The following is a 24,342-nucleotide window of genomic DNA, read 5'->3' on the forward strand; positions in this document are numbered from 1 at the left end:
GTGTAGCAAGCCACAACATTTGCTAACACTGTAAATCACATGAAAGAATGAATATTAGCAACAAGTGAATGGAAAACACTATAAACAAACAGGTTGATACATAGGTTAAAAATGATTAGTTCACTTTACTCACAAGGTCACGGACAACAAAAAAATATATCAGAATGGTTTTTTTCTTCTTAAAGATCCTTTTCAGAAAATAATCTTAACGTTTTTCAATTAATCTTTTTTTTTCCACTTGGCAAACATTGATTTCTTTAGCTTAACTCCTCATACCAGAGAAATCAACGTGACTTTTCACACCAACATTTATCAGCATCCATGAAAATCAGCATTTCACAAGTCATATTTCTTTTCATGGCGACTGAGTTAACAAGCTATACTGTCTCTCAAAAGGACTATTAGAAAGAAATAGGGCTGTTAAAGTATTATTCAATATTTTAGGTGACTTTCATTTTCTCATTAAGAAAAATGGCAATTTTTAGAAGAAAAGGAACTTCTCATTCTCAGAGTCAGCAGAGAAGCCATTCTTCATTTGTTTCCAGCACACAAGCCACTGTCAATATTCTCTTCGGAGAAAAGATTATCCATGATTGTAACCCTCCTTCATAATACAGGCCCTAGCATGTTACATAAACAGCTTCCATTTTTTATCCACATCTAAAACAACAGAACCCTCCACAAGCCATGTCAAAAAGGAATTTCGGACTATTTCCATTTATCAAAACACAGCTGGTTTTGTATCTACACCTATGTGCTCAAATCTCTGTTTTAAACTGACACACCAGTATTATCATTCCCTATTTCTACCACTGAAAGAAATGGCAAATATAAACTCAAATTAAAATCTGTAGTTTACAATGCCAAGCACCGGAGTTAGTTACCCTCGTCTCTATGAAATATGCAGGAGCAGAGAAGAGTTAACCAAACAGGCCTCAAACTGCCTGTCCTCAGAAATGCCTATGTGGAAGGGTGGTCCTTGGCTGGCACCTGGAACACGGATTTTGGGAGGGATTCCACCATTCCCAGGACTGAGAAAAGTGGCTCACTGTGCATTAACTGTTTATACAGACAATACAGTTTATGCTCAACATCTGCTTTCCTTGAGAAGTTCAAATTTTCCTACCTCCTCGAAAAAGGGTGCCTATGTGACCAGCCTGCAATAAAAACATGGGCACTGAGTAACTAAAGACCCTTCCTGGTGACAACATTTCACTCATGCTGTCACAATTCGATGCTGGGGTCATTAGCCACGTCCTGAGTGACGCCACTAGGAGAGAACTCTTGGAAATGTGTGCCTGCTTACCTTCAGCCTTTGTCCATGCCCCTTTCTCCTCTGCTGCTTTTACTTTGTATCCCTTCACTGTAATAAATCGTACCCATGAATATAACTATAGATACAAAGTCTTATGAATCCTCCTGCTGAATCACCAAACCCGGAGGTGGTCTCCCATTCTCAACAGACAAAAATAAATGTGATGAGGTAAAGCAATGCCTAAACAAATGGAAGTTTTCAAATATAGAGAAATTCAAAGTTATAAATTTTTAGAAACATACCTTGTGATTAAACCAGAATTAAAGGCTACTCAGATATACAAAAATCATTCTAAAATTTATCTAAGAACTTGTGGCTTCCTGAATTTTTCGGTAAGTTCTCTAAAGACATCTGGACTTGCAATTCTAGCCTATCTTTATGCGGCTGTAACCAAAGTAGGCTATATCCAGAGCAACTATACTAAAAAATGTTTTACAATTTCTTTGGCATATATAGCTATCTTAATAAAAGGAAGCACCATAAACACAAAAGGTCATATTCAAAGTTCCTTCTAAATTATTTTATTTATGTATAAAGTCAAGGTCTCTGCTAAATACTATAGTAAAAGCACAAAGATTTCCTAATGAACTACCCAGAAGGAAGACAGCTTAATGTATACCCGTTCACTAAAGGAAAAAATTCACTATCAAAACTATAAAAGTCCTCTCTTGTCACTGACAATTACAATAAAATCAAGACTAGAGAAATGTTTAAGAGGTCAAGTAAATAAAAGCAGAGATACCCATTTCACTAAAAAGGATAAAATAAAATCTTAAGCCATCCTATTTAACTGTATGAAATGACTAATGATAGGACTATGCTTACTTTGTTTATCCAATGAAAACTATTTACAGATAGAGATTCCATAAATATTTTTTTTAATTTACTAATGTAAGATTTTAAAAACAAAAACAAAAAAACTAGAAAGGAACCCAACAAGCAGTGAGGCAAATTATAAAATTCATAAAAATAAAATATTTACCATCTCTGGGTCCTAAATTCATATGGCTCACAGAAGGAAGAATCGTTTTTCACCTTACTGATCTAGGGGCATCTGGGCGACTCAGTCGGTTAAGCATCTGACTTTGGCTCGGGTCAGATCTCACAGTTTGAGTTCAAGCCTCGCGTCAGGCTCTGTGCTAATAGCTCAGAGCCTGGAGCCTGCTTCAGATTCTGTCTCTCTCTCTCTCTCTCTCTCTGCCCCTCTCTCACTTGTGTTCTCTCTCTCTCAAAAATAAACTTTAAAAAGATATTTTTTAACTCATCTAATTCACAAAATGGTTGCATCACCTTGTTTCCATATCATGAACTTCTCTAATGTGAATGAATTCGGCTATTAGGAGTACTCTCCTAGATGCTAAAAGAAAAATACTGAGCTATTAACTGTGGGTCACCATTTTTCTCTATGTTTTCAGTTGTTTCACAATTTTTATATTTACTTTAATAACCGTGTTTTTCTAATATGAAGCTTAGCTTTAAAATGGAGAAAATAATAGTATTACAACAGCCCTTCCAAAGACAAATGAAAATTAATTACTATGTAGTAGAAAAAAGCAATATCAAATAACTCAAGTTCTAATAAGCCATTTCTCCTCATTTACATCTTCTATATTAAGCAGGCACATTTCTTAGAATGTCCCACACTAGGTAAGCATGTCATCCATGTGGATAATACACAGATTCTAATTTCAAATGGAATGTTATTTCAGAAATTTATTAAATGACTATTAAGATTACAAACTATCAAATATCAAGAGTTAAATAGAATGGAAGTGCTAACTGCATTAATCACATAAAAACTTCTTTTAAAAGCATTTTTTAAAGCTAAAAGTTTCTTCTACTCACTAACATTGGTTACAAAGTAAACATGTAAAGTAATATAATAACTTCTACAGATCAAGTTAATAATAATAGAGACTAGGATGACCACATTTAAAAGTGGCCTATAAATTTCAGAGTATTAAGACACATCACATTCAACTTCTAAAAACTCCTAAAACATTATATATCTTAGTTAAATTATAAATATTTATGAATAAATAACACACACATACAAAGAATAAAAGTGTTAAACAAAAGCCTACCACCTTGTTAATTATTTAAAAACACTGCCAGTGATTAACCATGAGTTCAGGAATGTGAAATCATTCCTGGGCTTTAGCTTTCCCATATTTAAAGTGACAAAAGAGTGCATTAATAAAGACATTATGGTACATGAAAACATTTATGGACTAATTAGAAAAAAACTGAGACCAAAAATATAAAACTCTAAAATTATTAAAAATCAAAACTAGAATTCATCATATGCTAGATTTTATAAGAAAAAAGAACAAGACTAAGTTAGAAAAATGAAGGAAAATTAATTTTGTACTTCTCACAATCACTTATAATTATTTTTTGTCAAGAACTTCTGATTAAGATTACAATATATTCTGAATAAATGCTTAGACAAAAATAAGGAAGGCATTACACAATGATAAAGGGGTCATTCACGGAGCGGAGATAACAATTATAAGTATCTACGCACCCAACAGAGGAGTGCCCAGTACATAAACCAAATCTTTACAAAGAGAGAAACTGACAGCAACATAGAGGACTTTAACAACCCACTTAAATCAATGGATATAATCCAGACAGAAAATCCATAAGTAAACAGTGGCTTTGAATGACCCATTATACTAGATGTATTTAACAGATATATAAGGAACAGTCCATCCAAACACAGCTGAATGCATATTCTTTTCAAGTGTACATGAAAAATTCCAAAGCACAGATCACATGTTGGATCACAAAACAAGTCAGAATGAATTTAAGAAGACTGAAATCCTATCAAGCATCTTTTCTACCCTCAAGAGTATGAAAGTAGAAACCAATTATGGGGTTGGGGAGATGGAGAAACAGAAAAAATATAAATGTAGAGGTGAAACAACATTCTCCTAAACAATGGGTCAATGAAGAAATCAGAGGAAATCCAAAACACATGGAGAAACATGAAAATGAAATTACAACGTCCAAAATCTTTGGGACATAGTGAAAGCAATTCTTAGAGCATTTATAGTGACATAAGCCTACCTCAACGAACAGAAAAAAACTCAAACAATCTAACCGTATGCCTAAAGGAACTAAAAAAATAACAATACCCAGAGTCAACAGGAAGAAAAAAATAAACAAAGATCAGAGCAAAAATAAATGAAATGGAGACTGAAGATCAATTAACAAAGAACTGGTTCTCTGAAAACAAAATTGACAAACCTTTAGCCAGACTAATCAAGAAAAAAAGAGAAAGGACTTAAATAAATTCAGAAATCAAAGAAAGTAACAACTGACACCACAAACATACAAAGGATGGTTAAGAGACTACTATGAAAAATTATACGCCAACAAATTGGACAACCTAGAATAAATGGCTAAATTCCCAGAATCATATAATCTTCCAAAACTCCATCAGGAAGACACAGAAAATCTGAATAGACTGATTACTAGTAACAAAATTGAACTGCAATCAAAAAACTTCCAATAAACAAAAGTCTAGGACAAGATGGCTTCCCAGGTGAATTCTGCCAAATATATGAAGAAGAGTAAATATCCATTCTTCCCAAACTATTCCGAAAAACAGAAGAGGAAAGAAAAGTTCCAGGATAATTCTTTATATAAGTCCAGGATTACTCTGATACCAAAATCTGACAAAGACACTATAAAAACAAAAAACAAAAGCGAAAACAAAACCAATCCACAAACCTACAGGTCAAAATCCCTGATGAACACAGACGCAAAAACTGTCAACAAAATATCAGCAAGCCAAATTCAGTAATATGTTAAAAGAATCATTCATCACAATTAATTGGGATTTATTCTGGGGATGCAAGGATGGTTCAATATATGCAAACTAATCAATGTGATATATCACATTAACAAAATAAAGGAAAAAAACCATATGATTGCTCAACAGATACAGAAAAAGCATGAAACAAAATACAATATCCATTTATGAAGAAAACTCTTAAAGTGGATTCAGAGGGAACATACCTCATCATAATAAAAGCCGTATGTGGAAAACACAAACTTAACATCAATGGTAAAAACCTGAGAGCTTTTCCTCCTAAGATGAGGAATAAGACAAGATATCTACTCTCACCACTTTTATTCACCGTTGTACTGGAAGAACAAGTCACAGCAATCAGACAAGATAAAAAGCATCCAAAGTGGTAAGGAAGATAAAAAATTTCACTATTTGCAAATAACGTGATACACTATACAGTAAGTCCAAAAGACTCCACCAAAAAACTATTAGGATTAATAAATGAATTCATTGGGGTGCCTGGGTGGCTCGGTCGGTTAAGCGTCCAACTCTTAATTTCAACTCAGGTCATGATCTCATGGTTTGTGGGGTCAAACCCTGCGGCAGGCTCTGCAATGACAGTGCACAGGCTGCTTGGGATTCTCTTTCTTCCTCTCTCTGCCCTTCCCTTGCTTGCACTCAATCTCTCTCAAAATAAATAAAACATCAAAAGAATGAATTTAGTAATGGTGCAGGATAGAAAATTAATGTACAGAAATTGCTGCACTTCTATATACTAAAAATGAAGACGCAGAAAGAAAAAAAATTTCATCCCATTTAGAACTGCATCTCCCCCCCCAAAAAAAACCCCCCAAAAACCTAGGAATAAATCTAACCATGGAGGTGAAAGACCTATGCATGAAAACTGTAAGACTCTGATGAAAGAAAATGAAGATGACACAAACAAATGGAAAGATACTCTATGTTCATGGACTGGCAAAAACATTGTTAAAAATGTCCCTACTGCCCACAGCAATCTACAGATTCAAAGCAATCCCTATCAAAATACCAAGAGCATTTTTCACAGAACTGAAACAAGTAATCCTACAATTTGTACTGAACTACAAAAGACCCTGAAATAGCTGAAGCAATCTTGGGGAAAAAAGAACAAAGGTGGAAACATCACAATCCAAATTTCAAAATAGTACTACAAAGCTAGAATAATCAAAACAGTAGGGGGGGCGCCTGGGTGGCTCAGTCGGTTGGGCGTCCGCCTTCGGCTCAGGTCATGATCTCATCTCACAATTCGTGGTTTTGACCCGGCGTCGGGCTCTGTGCTGCCAGCTCAGAGCCTGGAGCCTGTTTCAGATTCTGTGTCTCCCTCTCTCTCTTACCCTTCCCTGCTCATGATGTCTCTCTCTCTCTCTCTCTCTCTCAGAAATAAATAAAACAAATTTTTTAATTAAAAAACAAAACAAAACAGTAGGGTACTGGCACAACAACAGGCAGGCATATAGATCTATGAAACTGAATAGAGACCCCAGGAAAAAACCCACACTGATCTAGTCTATTAATCTATGATAAAAGAGACAAGAATCTACAATGGGGAAAAGACAATTTCTTCAATTAATGGGTGCTGGGAAAGCTGGCCAACTACATGTAAAAAAATAAAACTGAACCACTTTCTTATACCATACAGAAAAATAAACTAAAAATGGACTGAAGACCTAAACATGAGACCTGAAACCATAAAAGTCCTAAGAGAAAACATAGATAGCAGTTCTCTTGAACATCAACGTTGGCAACATGTTTATGGATATGTGTCCTGAGGCAAGGGAAACAAAAGCAAAAATGAACTATCAGGACTACACCAAAATAAAATGCTTTTATACAAAAAGGAAACTATCAACAAAACAAAAAGCAACCCACTGGAGATATCCCCAAACGATTCGTCCATTAAGAGGCTAATTTCCAGAACATATAAAGAACTCATACACCTCAAAGCAAAAAGTAAATAATCTAATTAGAAAACAAGCAGAGGCTCTGAGTAGTCATTTTTCCAAAGAGACATACAAATCGCCAACAGGCACATAAAAAAAATGCTCAACATCACTAACCATCAGGGAAACAGAAATGAGAACTACAACGAGAGATCACATCACATCAGTCAGAATGGCTAGTATCCAAAAGACAAGAAATCATAAGTGCTAGTAAGGATTTGGAGAAAAGGGAACCCCCGTGCAATGTTGGTGGAACTATAAACTGGTGCAGCCACTATGAAAAACAGTATGGAGACTGCCATAAAGAGATATACCGTATGATCCAGTAACTCCACTACTGGGTATTTAGCCAAAGAAAATGAAAACACTAATTTGAAAAGATACCTGCATGCTCATGTTTACTGCAACATTATCTACAATAACCAAGATATGGAAACAATCCAAGTGTCCATCCACAGATGAATGGATAAAGAACATGTGGTGTGTGTGTGTATATATATATAGAGAGAGAGAGAGAGAAGGGAAGGTTAGCATAAAAAAGAATGACCTCTTTCTGTCTGCAACACCATGGATGGGCCTAGAGAGTATTATGCTAAGTGAAGTAAGTTAGAAAAATAATAATACCATAGGATTTCACTCATATGTCAAATCTAAAACACAAAACAAATAAACAACAAAAAACAGAAACAGATTCATAAATACACACAATAATCTTGTTGCCAAATGGTGGGGGTGTGAAGGGAAAGGGCTGAATAGGTGATAGGGATTAAGAGATACAAACTTGGTAGTTATGAAATAAACCACAGCAATGAGAAATACAGCACAGGGAATAGAGTCAACAATATTGTAATAATATTGTATGGTGATAGGTGGTAAGTACACACATTGTGGTGAGCGCTGTATGATGTGTAGAACTGGTAAATCCCCAAGTGTGCTTGTGAAATCAACTGCATATCAACTATACTCACTAATTAAAAAAAAAAAGAATAAATGGTTAAAGCAAAGGGCCAAATGTAGTTACACATTTCTTTAGTTTCAAAAACTTCACTAATAAGCAGTCACTTTTCCTACCAATGCTCTGCTAATAACGCTCTGCTCCGCTAAATAAAAACTACTGAATGATATAAACTTTTTGTGGAAATTAAGGAATCTACAAATATGAAATACAGAAAATAAATTTTAACCTCAATTGCCTTAGAGACATATGTGAAAAACCTTACATCTAGAGATGGAAGTTTATTCATTAACAAAATGGAAGTAACATATAATAATGATTTAAATTTGAAGAAATACTTTTAAACATTTTAAAATGTGCAACAGGAATTATTCTCACTCATCCTCATGTTTAATCTATTCTTAAAATGCTACTTGGTAAAGATTATATAGAAAGAGCTCATTTCATTTATGGAATACATAAGGAAATAAGCTAAATCTCAAATAATTAGGCTGAAATCATTTGTTCAAGTTTAAAATTATCACAGGATATAATTACCAAAAAAAGATTAAAATATTTTTTAAAGCAATCATCATAATAAGTTTCCTACAATTCCAAACTCAAAAGAGAGCGTTACATTAAAGATAAACAGACACCGCAGGGAAAAATACGTTCTCACGTACAAAGAAAGCAGCACCAGGAGTCCAAGATGGCCTGCGCTTCCCCATTGGAGAGCTTTTAGTTTAGGCAGCCCTTGACTACCTCCACTTATAAACATTTTCAAATAGAAAACATTTCTGAAGTCCACACAATTCAAATCAGAGATGAATGACAAGAAGCGCTGCAAAATTCTAATCCTTCACTAATACCACTTAAATCAGGGGGAGTATTAGTTAAACAGACTGGGTGAGGAGGCCATAAGGACAGATACAGAGTAGACGACAAACTGTAAAGGTTCTGTATTACTATTAATATTTAGATTACTGAATATACAGCATCAGATCTCAGAAATTCTCTAAAATGTTTAAAAAGTAATCTATTTGGACTAATGAAAAGGTCCCATAAACTCCTAAAAATTTAGATTTAAGCCTTGCAAGTTAACAAGTCACTGACAAATATGGAACCCTGCCATATTTCTATCTCCAAATCAAAAGTTCATTAAATATAGCAAATTTTAAGTATCAAGGTAAATGACTTAACAAAATAAAACCCAGTGTAGCAGTTAAGAAATTACAAAGAGTGTCCCAAAAACAATCATCAAAAAAAACTGAAAAGTGCCTGAAAATCTGATAGTAAAAATCTGGTATCATTTCACTTAAGTAAATGTTTAATAAGTGACTTAAAAACAATGAAATATACTTACAGAAGTACCTAGGAGAGTAGGAAAATTAAAGGAATAAGCTGTATTTTATCTATTTTAAAATGTCCTTTTCATCCACATTTTAACATGTGAATCTGGGACTGCCATCAAGTTATGGCAAAGAGCTGTTCTTCCTCCGTCAGCTGCCCAGGGGCGCTAGGGATCTGAGACCACAGTGAATTCCTGCCTCAAGGTCTTCAGACAATAGTAGCAAAAGGAATTCAGACTGCAAACCTGAATTAGTACTGGTTTACAATAAAATCTCAGGGAAGTTTCTTTTTTGTGTACCCTCCGTTCAATGCCAAGGTTGAGACACGAAAGTTTCCTTTCTGTCTCCTTCTGTGAAAAAGTTTATTTCCCCTCTAGTTTAACATAAAGGTTGTAGCCCCTCAGTATCAGAGCTTATTACAAGGTCCCTTTCTTGACATTTCAGGAGTTTTATTTGTGCCTTCAGTGGCACATTAAAAGAGAATGGTATAACCTAAAACTGACAGCATCTTATAATTAATCAACTATGTAAACGTATGAAACTGCTTCTCCTTAACATAATGATAAAAAGTAACAACATTAATATTAAATAAAGAAAATAAAAATGAAGTTGTAAATACCTGTCATTTGTATACACTCTCAAAAGTCTTCTATCAAAATCACTTTCATATCTAAACCTCTCATCCATTTCTTCACTTACTTCAGGATCTTGATCTGGTCTATAATACTGTCTATCAAAAATAAGATCTTCACGAAACCTGCGATATCTTCTCTCTGGAATGTCAGACTTGCTGGCGAGCCTTTGATGTTTTTTATCGGAAATGCCCACTTCTTCGTTAGTTTTTTTAACGATTCTTCTATTCCTTAATTCAATTTCATCATCTAGTTGTCGATATCTGTCCTCCTCTAGTCGTCTTTGGTTCAGAAGCTCTTCATATGCCTCCGAAGGAGTTAAGACATTTCTCCTAGGACCCTCTGAATTTTCACAAGATGTTTGTGTTTGTGAAGGTAAATCAGGCTTAATCTGACTAATGGGTTTTTTATTTCTTTGATTCTTGTGCTGGTCAAATAAAAAAGAAAACAAGAAACATATTTTAATACAACGCTATTTCTTAAAAGGTAATTAAACTCTCAAATGATGCTGAGTCTACTTATCACCTCAACTCCAAGGCTTAGTCACCTAAAGAAATACTTTATCTTTATTTAAAAAAAAAACTTCATGGAAGCACTATCCTTCAAAACTTAATAAATATCAAATAGACACTCAACAGTGATATATGTAAAAGAGAGGATAAACTAAATGCAAACTCCTATCCCAGGAGATATTAAAGGCATATTTTGGCAGGTAATATTGCTTCAAATTATTTCAATTCTTAATGCAAAGAATATAGAAAGTGGTCAATTTTTTGGCCCCGATAACATCAACCATTCTTAAATTTAGAAAAAAATATATATATAGCTAGAAATTGTCAATCTTTTAAAAATCACTTAAAATTAAAAACTAAGGATCACTTAAAGCCAATCTCTAAAATTAAGTCTCCCCAATAAAGTTAAAAAGTAGGGTAAGTTCTTCAACATATGATAAAACTGTTTATAAAACTAAATGTTAGTATGTCTTAAGTTTAGTTCAGTTTGGTTTACTCTTTAAAATATTGACATAAAGGGGTGCATGGGTGGTTCATTCGTTAAGGCATCCGACTTTGGCTCAGGTCATGAACTCACGTTTCGTGGGTTTGAGCCCCACATCGGGCTCTGTGCTGACAGCGCAGAGCCTGGAGACTCCTTTGGATTCCCTGTCTCCCTCTCTCTCTGCCCCTTCCCTGTTTGCACTCTGTCTCTCTCTTTCTCAAAAATAAAGATTTAAAAAATCAAAAACAGAAAAGAAAAGAATATGTCTAAAAAAATAAATAAAATATATAAAAACCAAGTGACATATTTAACATAGAAAAATATTTTCAATTAAATACAAAATGTTCAATCTTTGGTGTTAAAGATTTACTTTAAAAGGAAAACCTACCTCAGTACTACTCTTTTCTACCTGTCTGAACTTTTCAGTGGATTCTTCCTTACCCCTGAGAAATTGATTATATTCTTGGTTGCGTTCAAGTTTCAATCTTTCCTTAAAATAAAAACCAAAAGATATGTTAAAATTCCAACTTCAGGAAAAAGTAGCTTCAAACACATGTCCAATCAAACACATACAAGATAAGATATTACTCAGAATCAAACTCTGCTAAGAATTTCAAGGATAGAAACAGTTGCAAGGCCACAAGAGAGGCAGGAAGAGTTCTGAGACCACCCATGCAATTCCTCACATCCTTTCTTGTCATATTAGAATAAGCACTACTACATGCTTAGGTCCACAACACAGGAAGTCATTAATAGAAGGGAGCTGCTTTGGTTGTCAAACATCTCCATTTTATACATTTTATAAGTTACATCGCTTAGATAACATTTTCCAAAAAGCCATGCACCATAAATCCATGGGATTCTAGGTTTGTTTATCAACAGCAATCTTAGACAATCCAAGTACACTCTGCCAAAGGTATTCATAAATAAATCTGTCCCACTCGTAAATACATCAATGTGTTTGCCTGGAGAGCTGTCATTAGCATGTTCCCAGGAGATTTGAGCAGGTTACCTTCCTTCTTTCCTTCTCTGGGACATCTCCTGCCTCTACTCCAACCCCCTAAGGCCAAAACACCTGCTGCTAACCATTTCTTTCCCAAGGGTGAAGAAGGCTGCTTATTGTATTCTAAACATGAAAAGGTAAAATTATCACAGACACTTATTATGTAAATGTTCTGTTGAAACACAGGAGATGTTTGTAAGCCTTACTACCTCCACTGTAATTAAAATAGCACAATCTAAAAAAGAATTAAAGACTTAACTAGGTAATCTCTTGAAGCTTATTACTGCCCATTTGTCTTATGTACTATGTCATGATCTCTCATCTAGCTTAGTAGCGCTTTATTACTCCATCTCTAAAGAGTGCGTACATGTATTTATATTTGATAGCAATACTTTTAAATAGACCCAGACCCTACCCTACATAAAAGCTCAGAATACTGATAACTGTGACACATGGAATGAACCTCATAGCTTAAAAACCAATGAGTATATATTCTATATACTCAATTAATTCACACATTAAAGATACCTTACGTTGTTATAAACATTATGTTCAAAATTTTTTTAAAAAGCAGCACATCAGAGACTCCATAAATTTTTTTAAAGACATATATTCAAGTACAAGAAAGGATATACTCTTCTGCTTGCATTTAAGTCAGGAGTATGTTCCTTAATTATTTTGATGCCTCATAAAACTACTACTCACAAAACTACTCCTATCTACCTACCTTAGCAGATAACCTCTCACCAATAGGAAGAGAAACTCCCAGAGTAGATGGATCTGTTTCACTCGTGGACAGAAAATTTTTCTGTATATATACACATTAAAAAAATATGTTACCTAATTGCCTTTATAAAATGTTCCATAAATGTGTCTTTACATTCTATTTTCTAAGTGATTACATTATGCAGAGCAAAAGAATGAAATGGAGATGAAGACACAAAGTACATTTCTACAGAGATCATAACAAAAGTAATTAGAAAACAGAATTTTCTTCCAATCAACAACTCCCTAAAGAAGAGAATCAGGTCTTAATTTTCATTTGCTACATATATTTATGTATATTGCAGATGATTCAAAAGCATGGGAATAAAGGAAACTTTTTCAATTTATATTCCTCATCTACGCACACATTCTTGATCCTCAGTGCCTTTTGTTCTGACAGTAAATTTAAACTTCCTCACCAAGATCTGTATGCCCACTGCAATAATATTTTTTTTTACTAATTTTCCTGCAATAATTTATGAGTGGATATCCACTCAAATGCCAAAAGATATAAACTACGAACACTGTTTCCTTATCTGTAACTCCATCTTTGTTCATTAAACGTTTAGATAATGCAATGTAGTAGAAAGACCATCAGGCTAGGCGTCAAAGAACCTGGGCTCCAGGACTAGCCGCAACACGTCCCAGTTCTGTCATACTGAGTAAGCTGCTTCACCTCCCTGACCTAGGCTTCTACCATAAAATGAGAATAGTAACTGCTCTGCCTATCTACCAAAGCTGGTAGGATCAAGGAGGATTAAAAATGTAAAATCTTGGGGTGCCTAGGTGGCTCAGTCATTTAAGCACCCAACTGTGGCTCAGGTCATGAGATCATGGTCTGTGGGTTTGAGCCTCACATCAGGTTCTGTGCTGACAGCTCAGAGCCTGAAGCCTGCGTCAGATTCTGTGTCTCCCTCTCTCTCTCTGCCCCTCTCCTGCTCACACACTGTCTCTCTCTCTCTCTCTCTCTCAAAAATAAATAAACGAAAAAAAATATATAAAATCTCTTTGAACACTACACAAAGCAATCACAAAGGATCAGAAAAAAATATACAGGATCCCCAACTTTCTGATACTGCTACTTTGTAGTCATAATTTAGAAGTTATTTAACTTCTCTGCCTCAGTTCCTTTGTGTGTAAAACAAGGATAATACCATCTGAATCACTGGCTTATGAGGATTAAATCAATCAATATTTGTTAACCTGTGTAGCTCCACGCCTTTTAGTTATTCATTAAACAATTATTGACTACTTAAAACAAAAGTTACTTTCTTTGGTGGTAGGGAGACAAAGATAAGAATATACTCCCTCTATGTAAGAAATTTACAGTTCAGCTGAGGAAACAAATATGTAAATAAGTACATATTGTGCTACAAAAGCTAATACGAAAGTTGGTTGTATAGAACTCTAAACTTACTTGTCAAGGGAAATAATAGGATACCTGACTAAATCCCTGAATCAGTTTAACCCTTATATAAAAAGTACACTATAAATCTAGCCATTTTGTAGAGTTATACATGTACCAAAAACACATTCAGAATTCCAACCCTGAGAAGACAGAGATACAGCACCCCCACTCCTTCACTGGGCAATTCCCACTTCCTATACGGGACCAGGGTAATGTTTGAAATTTTCAAAAAGATGAAAAACATAGTCAGGACAATAGTGTGAGTTACTCAAAAAGCTATATTTTGCTCATAGCAGCACTCTCCACAATAGCTAAAACATGGAAAGAGCNAAAAAAAAAAAAAAGCTGTATTTTACTCCTTCAATACAATACAGAGAGCCTACTATGTCCCAATCTGTTGGTTATGTCTGAGATCCATCAGTGAAGAAAACAAAGATCCCTGACCTCCTGAAGCTTACATTCAAGCAAAGGAAACTAACAAGAAATAATAAACCTAAGGAAGAGTATGGTATGTTAGAAGATAATACGTACTGTGAAAAAAAAAAAAATAAAAGAACAAGCTTCAAACAATCTAGGGCTTCTAGAGGATGGGAGTGAGAAGAACAGAAATCTAGAGTTCTCTTTTTAACATGTTCAACATTAAGATACCCATTACATTTCTGAGATAGCTAACTAAGTAGAGTAAGTGTGAGGTTCAAGAGATAAGTCTGGGCTGGAAATACACATTTATTTTTTTAATGTTTTATTTATTTCTGAGAGAGAGAACATGAGCAGGGGAGGGTCACAGAGAGAGGGAAACACAGAATCCAAAGCAGGCTCCAGGCTATGAGCTGGCAGTCAGCACAGAACCTGACGCGGGGCTCGAACCCACGAACCGCGAGATCATGACCTGAGCCGGAGTCGGACGCTCAACCGACTGAGCCACCCAGGCACCCCTGGAAATACACATTTATAAATTCAATTTAAAAATTATTCTCCTCAGACCAACTTGACAATAAACTATTTGTAAGGAAAAAAAAAATATTCTCCTCAGAATATGTTCTCCCTGCAATGTTGGCTGATCTAGTTCTAAAACTTGGAAAGGAGATGGTAAATAATTTTTAATGACTCTTGGCAAAATTTAATGATTTGATTTTTTTTAATTTAAATATCCATACAATCCAAATGTCCCAAAGCCACAAAAAAAAAAAATCTAAAAAGAACTAAAAAGGACTTGGAAAAAAAGAATTCTGGGGGTAAAGGAAGCCACTGCAGCCACCTACCCAAATCCTGTTATTTTCTTTTCTCCTTGCTTTCCTTTCCATGTCTACCTTCTCAGATGTCAACCAAAATTTGTCTCTTGCATATTAAGAAAGTACTGCTCTTCTATCATAACCACATTCTTGATAATCCAACACCAAAACTCCTTCATATCCATTTAAATTTAAAGATTTGTACTCCTTGATTTCTTTCTCTTTCTTCATTCTTTCTCTCTTTCATAAAGTAATTTCTTCCTATGCCTCCTACCATCATTCTTTTTGAAAATCTTCTGTCTATGAAGGAATTTAAGATCCACAAATGAAAGCGGTAGATACCAGAGGAAAACCTCACCGCACAAGGAGTGCTGAGAGAGGAGAGGGAACTGAGGAACAAGGCCAGGAAGGCAGGCTGGGACACAAAGACTTCACATGCCATGCAAAGGAATGAGCATTTTATCCAGAAGGTCAGCGATGAGACAATGAAGTATTTGAATTGGTAAGAAACAGGATCATTGTGGAAAGTAGCATAAACAGACTGAAAATTAGTGGGAAAAGAAGAGTTAAAAATCTGTAGCAATAATTTAAAATAAACAATAAGAATCTCTAATATGCAGAACTAACAGCCCTAAAACCGTTATTGAGCTCCTCACAGGCTGCCAAGGAAGGTATACGGTTTCACACATATCAAATTAAAAATCTAATCTGGGGCACCCGGCTGGCTCAGTTGGTAGAACATTCAGCTCTTGATCTCAGGATTGTGAGTTCAAGCTCCATGTTAAGCATACAGCCTGCTTTAAAAATAAATAAATAAATACGCACACAAATAAAATTCCTTTCAAAAAAACCCTAATCTGATGCTATCCTCTCTGTCTACATCATTATTTTTTACTACTCTCAAAAATAATCTAGTCTAACCAACTCAGGCTGGTAAACCCAATATGCCTCATTCATACACAGCTAAAGCCTTCCTTCCAAGTCCTTCTTTACTCTATATTCTTCATCTGAAAAGCTTCCTCTCCTTGATTCACCCTCTAGGACACCCAAATTCTTCCTATCCTGTCTTACAAAATAACAGCTTGGAGTCTCTCCTAATCATTATATCCTTATCAGGTATCACTTTCTGACCTGTATGATGTCATCTCTACAACCAGACTCTTCAGAGCCCTTGAAGACAGATTCATCTTCATAAGTGCTTAAAAACTGTTGCCTGAATGATGAATGGATGTGTGAGATACTTTTTAAAGTTCTGTAAAACTACAGTGTTTTTGTTTTCCAATATAAATTTACAAATGTAGTCCATGCGTCTGGGTGCAAAAATATTGAGTAATCCAAATCCTGACAACACACACTTTAAAAACATCTTAGAATATCCTGAATATCTATTATTTTATTAATATTAAAGTGATTAGCAAAATTAGAAGAAAAAATTGGCATGCTGAAAACAAACGGGCCATAGAATATTCCTGAAAGAGGCATAAGAAAGCAACAAAAATAAATGCAAAGCAGGAATCAAAGAGAACAGTGCTTGATTGTATTAATGAAAAATTATCATGTATAGACTGACATTGGTAAAAGCAAGGGTACAAAATGTTATCATTCAAAGTCTCAAAATCACAAATGAAGTTATTTTTCTTAATAGTTTGAGAGCAACACCATAAAATAACAATAAATGCAAGCTACTAGATCTAAGAAAAGAAAGTGAAAAAAATGAAAAGAAAATGTTTTGCAGGCAACCCTACCTTTCTTTTCGCTTGTGTAATACCCTAAAGTCAAGGGAAACAAAGTATTCAAAGTTCTTTCTCTCCATGTGCACATCAGAATAAGAGACCACTTATACACTTGGAACAAACATTATAAAGTATTAAAAAACTACAGAATATCTTGGGGTGACTAGAAATATGGTTGTTTAAAATAATTTGATAACTTCAAAAGTAAACTGCATTTAAAAACTTACAAGAAATCTATAGCTTATCAATTACATAATTTAACCAAATACACTTAAAACAAGGGTCTGCTAAGTAAATATATTAAATCATAAAGCAAAGACTTAGGAGGTTAAATAAATATATTAAATGAAGGTTTTATAAGCTTAGCTGACAGGAAAATAATTAGCAACTAGAACTCCATGTGTCATTTTAATACATGGTTGGAGGGAGTAGATGAGTTGGGAATCATAATTGGTCTATTTTAAACCATGATAAGTCTACAGAAAACATGAACAACCAGAACTTACCATCTGATTTAAAATTAAAACCCACTACCCTGTTCTGAAGGCCACATGTCTGATATTCCATGGTACCATTCTTATCACCATTTTTTTCTACCTATGTCATAGATGTCTCTTAACTTTCACTATAACATCCTACTGCTAGATACCACTGACAACCTAAAAATTAACACATGACTAAAACCTCAGGAAAATAAAGAATTCTGAAGCATAAGATCTGAAGCATACATAGAATTAATTACCTGAGTAAGATAGCGTCTGTAATCTTGCCTCAATTCTTCTTTTAGTTTATGTTTCTTCCGTTCATAATCTTCCCCAAGTGGTAAACTTAATCCATAATCAATTCCTAGAAAGAGAACAACTTAAGTATATAGCTCATTTTCAAACAGAAGTCAGTTTCAATACAATATGCTGTCACCAAAGCATAGTAGGTAAGAACATAGTCCCGCTGATTCTAAAACCAGGATCAGGATAATAAATTGTTTATTTAAAATGTTTCACTCACATAGGGAAATATCTGTCCTGCCCATGAAACGGTCACCTAGTTCTTCTGCCCAAACAACCAACATTAATGTTTCTTGCATCTCTTTTCAGAGACTTTATGCATCTATAAACAGATACTGTTAAATTACTCTGTGTGTGTGTGTGTGTGTGTGTGTGTGTGTGTCTGTGTGACCCCCTTTACATAAATGGTTCTGCATTGTTTGGCATCTGGCTATTCAGAGAGTACAAAATTAAAGCAAAGAAAAGCTGATTACCTTTACTTCTTCACTTAATTCTACTGAAATTACTATAAAAACAAAATACAACAATTTTAAGTTCTGTTTTAATTAATGAATTATGTGATTTTTAACATAAAAATATCCTTATTATAAAATGTTTGAGAAAAAATTATTAGAACTATGTGTGGCTTTGAGTGAAATTTCCAAAAACTTTTATTAATGTTAAGCCACCAATTCTGATTTCACATAAATGGAAATTAATTTTTATTGTGGTAAAATCTATATATTATAAATTTTTCCATTTTTATCATTTTTAAGCATACAACTCAGTGGCATTAAGTATATTCACAGCGTTGGGCATCCATCACCGCACACACAAAAAGTAAGCCCATTTCCAGGATTTTTCATCATCCCAAACAGAAATTCTGCAAAGGGACGTTAATTTTTTAAGGAAAACCTTAATGTTGAGTCATGTTTCATTACATAGAATTCAAAAACCAAATGACATTTTAGGATGACAACAACAGTGATGGCTGCACGACTTCTAAATACACTAGAACCAGTGTTGCATAATTTAAATGGGTAAAGTTTATGGTATATAAATTATTTCTCAATAAAGCAGTTACAATCAAATAGTAAAAATTTTGAAACATTCTGACAGTAAAATACTACACCCAGCAGCACAGATAGCGAGTTTTTAGATTTTTGAAGCTCTTCTCCCTTTTTTTCGTCCTACCATGTAGTACTAAGGTATGAAAAGATTATTTTTTAAAATTTAAATCCATGACAGTTAACACAAATAGTGTAATAGTGATTTCAAGAAGAGAATTTAGCAATTCATCACTTACATAGAACAGCCAGTGCGCATCCCAACAAACACCCTCATTCACAGCCGTGGCTCATTTAGCCCATCTCCCAACCAACTCTCCTCCAGCAACACTCAGTTTCTTCTCTGTACTGAAGAGTCTCTTATGCTTTGTCTCACTCTCTGCTTTTATATTATTTTTGTTTCCCTTCACTTATGTTCATCTGTTTTGTATCTTAAATTCTACATATGCATGAAACTATACAGTACTGGTCTTTTTCTGACTTATTTCGCTTAGCTAATGCACTCTAGTTCCATACACACTAGTTGCAAGTGGCAAATTTTCATTCCTTTTAATTGTGAAGTAATATTCCATCCAGTCCTAGACTCTTGTTTTTTTGGGGAGATTTCTGATTTTGATTCCATTTCTTTACTGGTATGGGTCTGTTCAAATTTTCTATTTCTTCCTGTTTCAGTTTTGGTAATTTATGTTTCTAGGAACTTTCCCATTTCTTCCAGATTCCCCAATTTGTTGGCATATAATTGCTCATGATATTCGATTACTGTTTGTATTTCTGCAGTATTGGCTGTGATCTCTCCCCTTTGTGATTTTATTTGGGTCTTGTCCTTTTTCTTTCTAATGTGATTACATGTTTACCAAATTTGTTAATTCTTTAAAAACCAGCTCCTAGATTCAATGACCTGTTCTACTCTTATTTTTTTCCCACATCGTTGATTTCTGCTTCTTTTATTCCCCTTCTTTTGCTGGTTTTTGGCTTTATTTGCTCCTTTTTCCAGCTCTTTTAGGTGTAAGGTTAGGTTGTGTATCTGAGACCTTCTTCCTTTAGGAAGGCCCGGATTGCTACATACCTCCCTCTTATGACTGCCTTTGCTGCGTCCCAGAGGTTTTGGGTGGTGGCAATTTCATTTTCATCGGCTTACATGTACTTTTTAATTACCACTTTAATTTCTTGGTTACCCCATTCATTCTTTATTTAATAGGAAGTTCTTTCGTCTCCAAGTATTCAAGGTCCTTCCAAATTTTTTCTTGTGATTGATTTAGAGTTTCACAGTGTTGTGATCTAAAAATATGCAAGGTATGATCTTTAACTTTTTGTACTTGTTGAGGGCTAATTTGTGTCCCAGTATGTGATCTATTCTGGAAAATGTTCTATGTGCACTCGAGAACAATGTTCTGTTCCATCCTGTTTTAGGATGAAATATTCTCAATGCATCTGTTAAGTCCATCTGGTCCACTGTGTCATTCAAACCCATAGTTTCCTTGTTGATTTTCTGCTTACGTGATCTGTCCATTGCTGTAAGTTGGGTGGCTGAAGTCCCCTACTATTTTGGTATTATTATCAATAAGTTTATGTTTGTGATTAATTGATTTATATATTTTGGGTGCTACCAGGTTGAAGGCATAAATATTTACAATTGTTAGATCTTCTTGGTGGATACAACCCTTAATTATGATATAATGCCTTTCTTTATCTCGTTACAGTTTTTACTTTAAAATCTAGTTTGTCTAATATAAATATAGCTCTCCAGCTTTCTTGTTTTTTTTTTTAGTTTTATTTCTGAGAGAGAGAGAGAGAGAGAGCATGAGCAGGGGAGGGTCAGAAAGAGAGGAAGACAGAATCTGAAACAGGCTCCAGGCTCTGAGCTGGCTGTCAGCACAGAGCCCGATGCGGGGCTTGAACCCACAAACCATGAGATCGTGACCTGTGCCGAAGTCAGACGCTTAACCGACTGAGTCACCCAGGCGCCCCAACTCCAGCTTTCTTTTGGTGACCAAGAGCACGATCGATGGTTCTCCATCTCCGTACTTTCACTCTGCAAGTGTCTTTAGGTCTAAAATGGGTCTCTTGTAAGCAGCATATAGATGGGTCTTGTTTTCTTATCCATTCTGTTACCCAATATCTTTTGATCGGAGCATGTAGTCCATTGACATCTAGAGTGAAAGATATGCCACTGTGGTGCCTGTAGAGTTGGGGTTCCTAGTGATGTTCTCTCTGGTCCTTTCTAGTCTTTGTAGCTTTTGGTCTTTTGTGTGTTGTTTTGTTTTTTTCTCCACTCAATGAGTCCCCCTTAAAATTTCTTGCAGGGCTGGTATAGTGGACACGAATTCCTTTAGTTTTTGTCTGTCTGGGAAACTCTTCATCTCTCCTTCTATTTTGAATGAAATCCTTGCTGGATACAGAATTCTTGGCTGCGTATTTTTCAGATTCAGCATGTTGGATATATCCTGCCTCTCCTTTCTGGCCTGCCTAGTTTCTGTGGATAGATCTGCTGCAAACCTGATCTGTCTTCCCTTGTAGGTTAAGGATTTTTCCCCCTTGCTGCTTTCATCATTCTTTCCTTGACTGTGTATTTTGTGAATTTGACTATGATATGCCCTGGTAATGACTGGTTTTTGTTGAATCTAATGGGAGTTCTCTGTGCTTCCTGGATTATGATTTCTGTGTTCTTCTTCGGATTAGTAAAGTTTTCTGCTATAATTTGCTCACAGAAAACTTCTGCCCCCTTTTTACTCTCTTCATCTTCTGGGACTCCTATGATTAGGATGTTATTCCTGTTTTGTAAGTCACTGAGTTCTTTAAGTCTTGTAAGGCAATCTTTTACCTTTGTTTCCCTCATTTATTTTGCTTCATCATTCTTCATAATTTTATCTTCTAAATTGCTGATTTGCTTCTCTGCTTTATCCATCTTTGCCGCAAAGGCATCCACTGGAGATTGTAACCCAGTTACAGTGTTTTTAATCCTGTCCTGACTAGATTTTATATCTTTTATCTCTGCAGAAAGGGATTCTATGCATTTTTCAACCCTAGCTAATATTCTTATTATAGTGTTTCTAAATTCTAGTTCAGGCATCTTGCTTATATCTGTGTTGATTTAGCCCCTGGCTGTCATTTCTTCCTGTTCTTTCTTTCGGGATGAATTCCTTCATTTTGTCATTTTAGAGGAAGAAAAAATTGATAAAATAAAAAAATTAAAGTTAAAAATTAAAAACAAAAAGTCAAATATGTAATATTTTAGTATAAAAATTATCATTTCTAAAAATAAAATTATTTTCCTTAATGAAAATAAGATGAAATAATAATGAACAGAAATAATGAAAAGATGAAATAATAAACTGCAGTTTATAAACTATTATGGATATCACCGTTTTTGTGCTTTATTTCATCACAATGAAGCTAAATGATGGGACTTATCATAAAAGTGTCCTATCATTGCTTTATTACATCACTGATATATTTCGGGGGGGAAGGCCCAAGCAGTATAAATATAAATGAATGTTGACTTTTATGGAATAACTAAATTCCACTTTCCACCATGAACACCATGGAATTCTCTATATACATACTTCTGGCCTACACAATCCTGGTAATAGTAAGTAAAGCAGAGGATTCCTTAGAGACACCTCTCACTGATGCTCTCAACTCTCTCCCAAAAGAATTTAAAGTATCCCATACGCTTAGAATTTGAAATCATCCTAGGAAAGCATTCTTTCCACAAAAAGAAACTAAACCTTTTTTAAAATATAATTTGTCAAGTTGGTTTCCATATTAACACCCAGTGCTCATCCCGCAAGTGCCCTCCTCTCTTCCGATCAGCCATTTCCCCCTCTCCCACCTCCCATCAACCCTCAATTTGTTCTCAATATTTAGAGTCTCTTATGGTTGGTCTTCCTCCCTCCCCTTAACTATTTTTTCTCCCCTTCTCCTCCCCTATGGTCCTCCGTTAAGTTTCTCCTATTCCCCATGAGTGAAAACATATGGTATCTGTCTTTCTCTGCCTATTTATATCACTCAGCATACTACCCTCCAGTTCCATCCATGTTGCTGCAAATGGCCAGATTTCATTCTTTCTCATTGCCAAGTAGTATTTCATTGTATATATATAAACCACATCTTTTTTTTTTTTTTGCTACATTATTGGCATATTTTCTGGAAAGGCTTATTTTATTTAATTTTTAAACCAAAACTGTTATTTCTATTTTTTTATAATTTGTCAATTGGTTCCGATATAACACCCAGTACTCATCCCAAAAAGTGCCCTCCTCCATGCCCATCACCCCTTTTCCCCCACCGCCTTCAATCCTCAGTTTGTTCTCAGTATTTAAGAGTCTCTCATGGTTTACCTCCCTTTCTGTAACCGTTTTCCCCCCTTCCCCCTCCCCCATAGCTCTCTGTTAACTTTCTCCTGTTCCACATATGAGTGAAAACATATGGTGTCTTTCTCAACGACTGATTTCACTTAGCATACTACCCTCCAGTGCTATCCACGTTGCTGCACAGGCCAGATGTCATTCTTTCTCATTGCCAGGTAGGATTCCATCGTATAGCTAAACCACATCTTGATCCATTCGTCAGTTGATGGACACTTACGCTCTTTCCATGATTTGGCTATTGTTGAAAGTGCTGCTGTGAACATTGGGGTACATGTGCCCCTATGCATCAGCACTCCTGGATCCCTTGGGTAAATTCCTAGCAGTGCTACTGCTGGGTCCTAGGGGAGTTCTATTGTTAATTTTTTGAGGAACCTCCACACTGTTTTCCAGAGGGGCTGCACCAGTTTACATTCCCACCAACAGTGTAGGAGGGTGCCCGTTTCTCCGCATCCTGGCCAGCATCTATAGTCTCCTGATTTGTTCATTTTAGCCACTATGACCGGCGTGAGGTGGTGTAACAGTGTGTTTTTAATTTGTATTTCCCTGATGAGTGATGTTGGGCATTGTTTCACATGTCTCTTGGCCATCTGGATGTCTTCTTTGGAGATATGTCTGTTCATGTCTTCTGCCCATTTCTTCACTGGATTGTTTGTTTTTTGAGTATGGAGCTTGGTGAGTTCATTATAGATTTTAGATACCAGCCCTTTATCCGATATGTCATTTGCAACTATCTTTTCTATCGTTCTGATAGAACACTATCAGAATGATAGTTCTGATATAAGAACTATCATTCTGTCGGTTGCCTATTAATTTTGTTGATTGTTTCCTTTGCTGTGCAGAAGCTTTTTACCTTGATGAGATCCCAAAAGTTCATTTTGGCTTTTGATTCCCTTGCCTTTGGAGATGTGTCGAGTAAGAAAATGCTGTGGCTGAGGTCAAGGAGGTTGTTTCCTGCTTTCTCCTCTAGGGTTTTGATGGTTTCCTGTCTCACATTCA

At 35.3% G+C, this 24,342-nt stretch overlaps 1 protein-coding gene across 10 annotated transcripts in view; it reads right to left on the minus strand.

Annotated features, from left to right (window-relative positions):
* Positions 1 to 24,342, minus strand: part of CSPP1 (centrosome and spindle pole associated protein 1) — a 132,598-nt gene that overhangs the window by 65,640 nt on the left and 42,616 nt on the right. For 4 of the 10 annotated variants that reach the window (XM_077751773.1, XM_077751772.1, XM_077751770.1 and 1 more), the window contains exons 3-5: positions 17,888 to 17,991; positions 11,393 to 11,494; positions 9,996 to 10,435 (exon numbers count right to left, since the gene is read on the minus strand). In XM_077751773.1, the coding sequence (XP_077607899.1) occupies positions 9,996 to 10,435; positions 11,393 to 11,494; positions 17,888 to 17,991 (646 nt within the window). Of the gene's footprint in view, positions 1 to 9,995; positions 10,436 to 11,392; positions 11,495 to 12,734; positions 12,816 to 17,157; positions 17,182 to 17,887; positions 17,992 to 24,342 lie in introns of all 10 variants that reach the window. The other 6 variants (XM_077751774.1, XM_077751766.1, XM_077751768.1 and 3 more) reach the window with 4 other exon arrangements.

This window comes from Crocuta crocuta, unplaced genomic scaffold, assembly GCF_008692635.1.
Source record: "Crocuta crocuta isolate KB4526 unplaced genomic scaffold, BGI_CrCroc_1.0 scaffold20, whole genome shotgun sequence".
Lineage (NCBI taxonomy): Eukaryota > Metazoa > Chordata > Mammalia > Carnivora > Hyaenidae > Crocuta > Crocuta crocuta.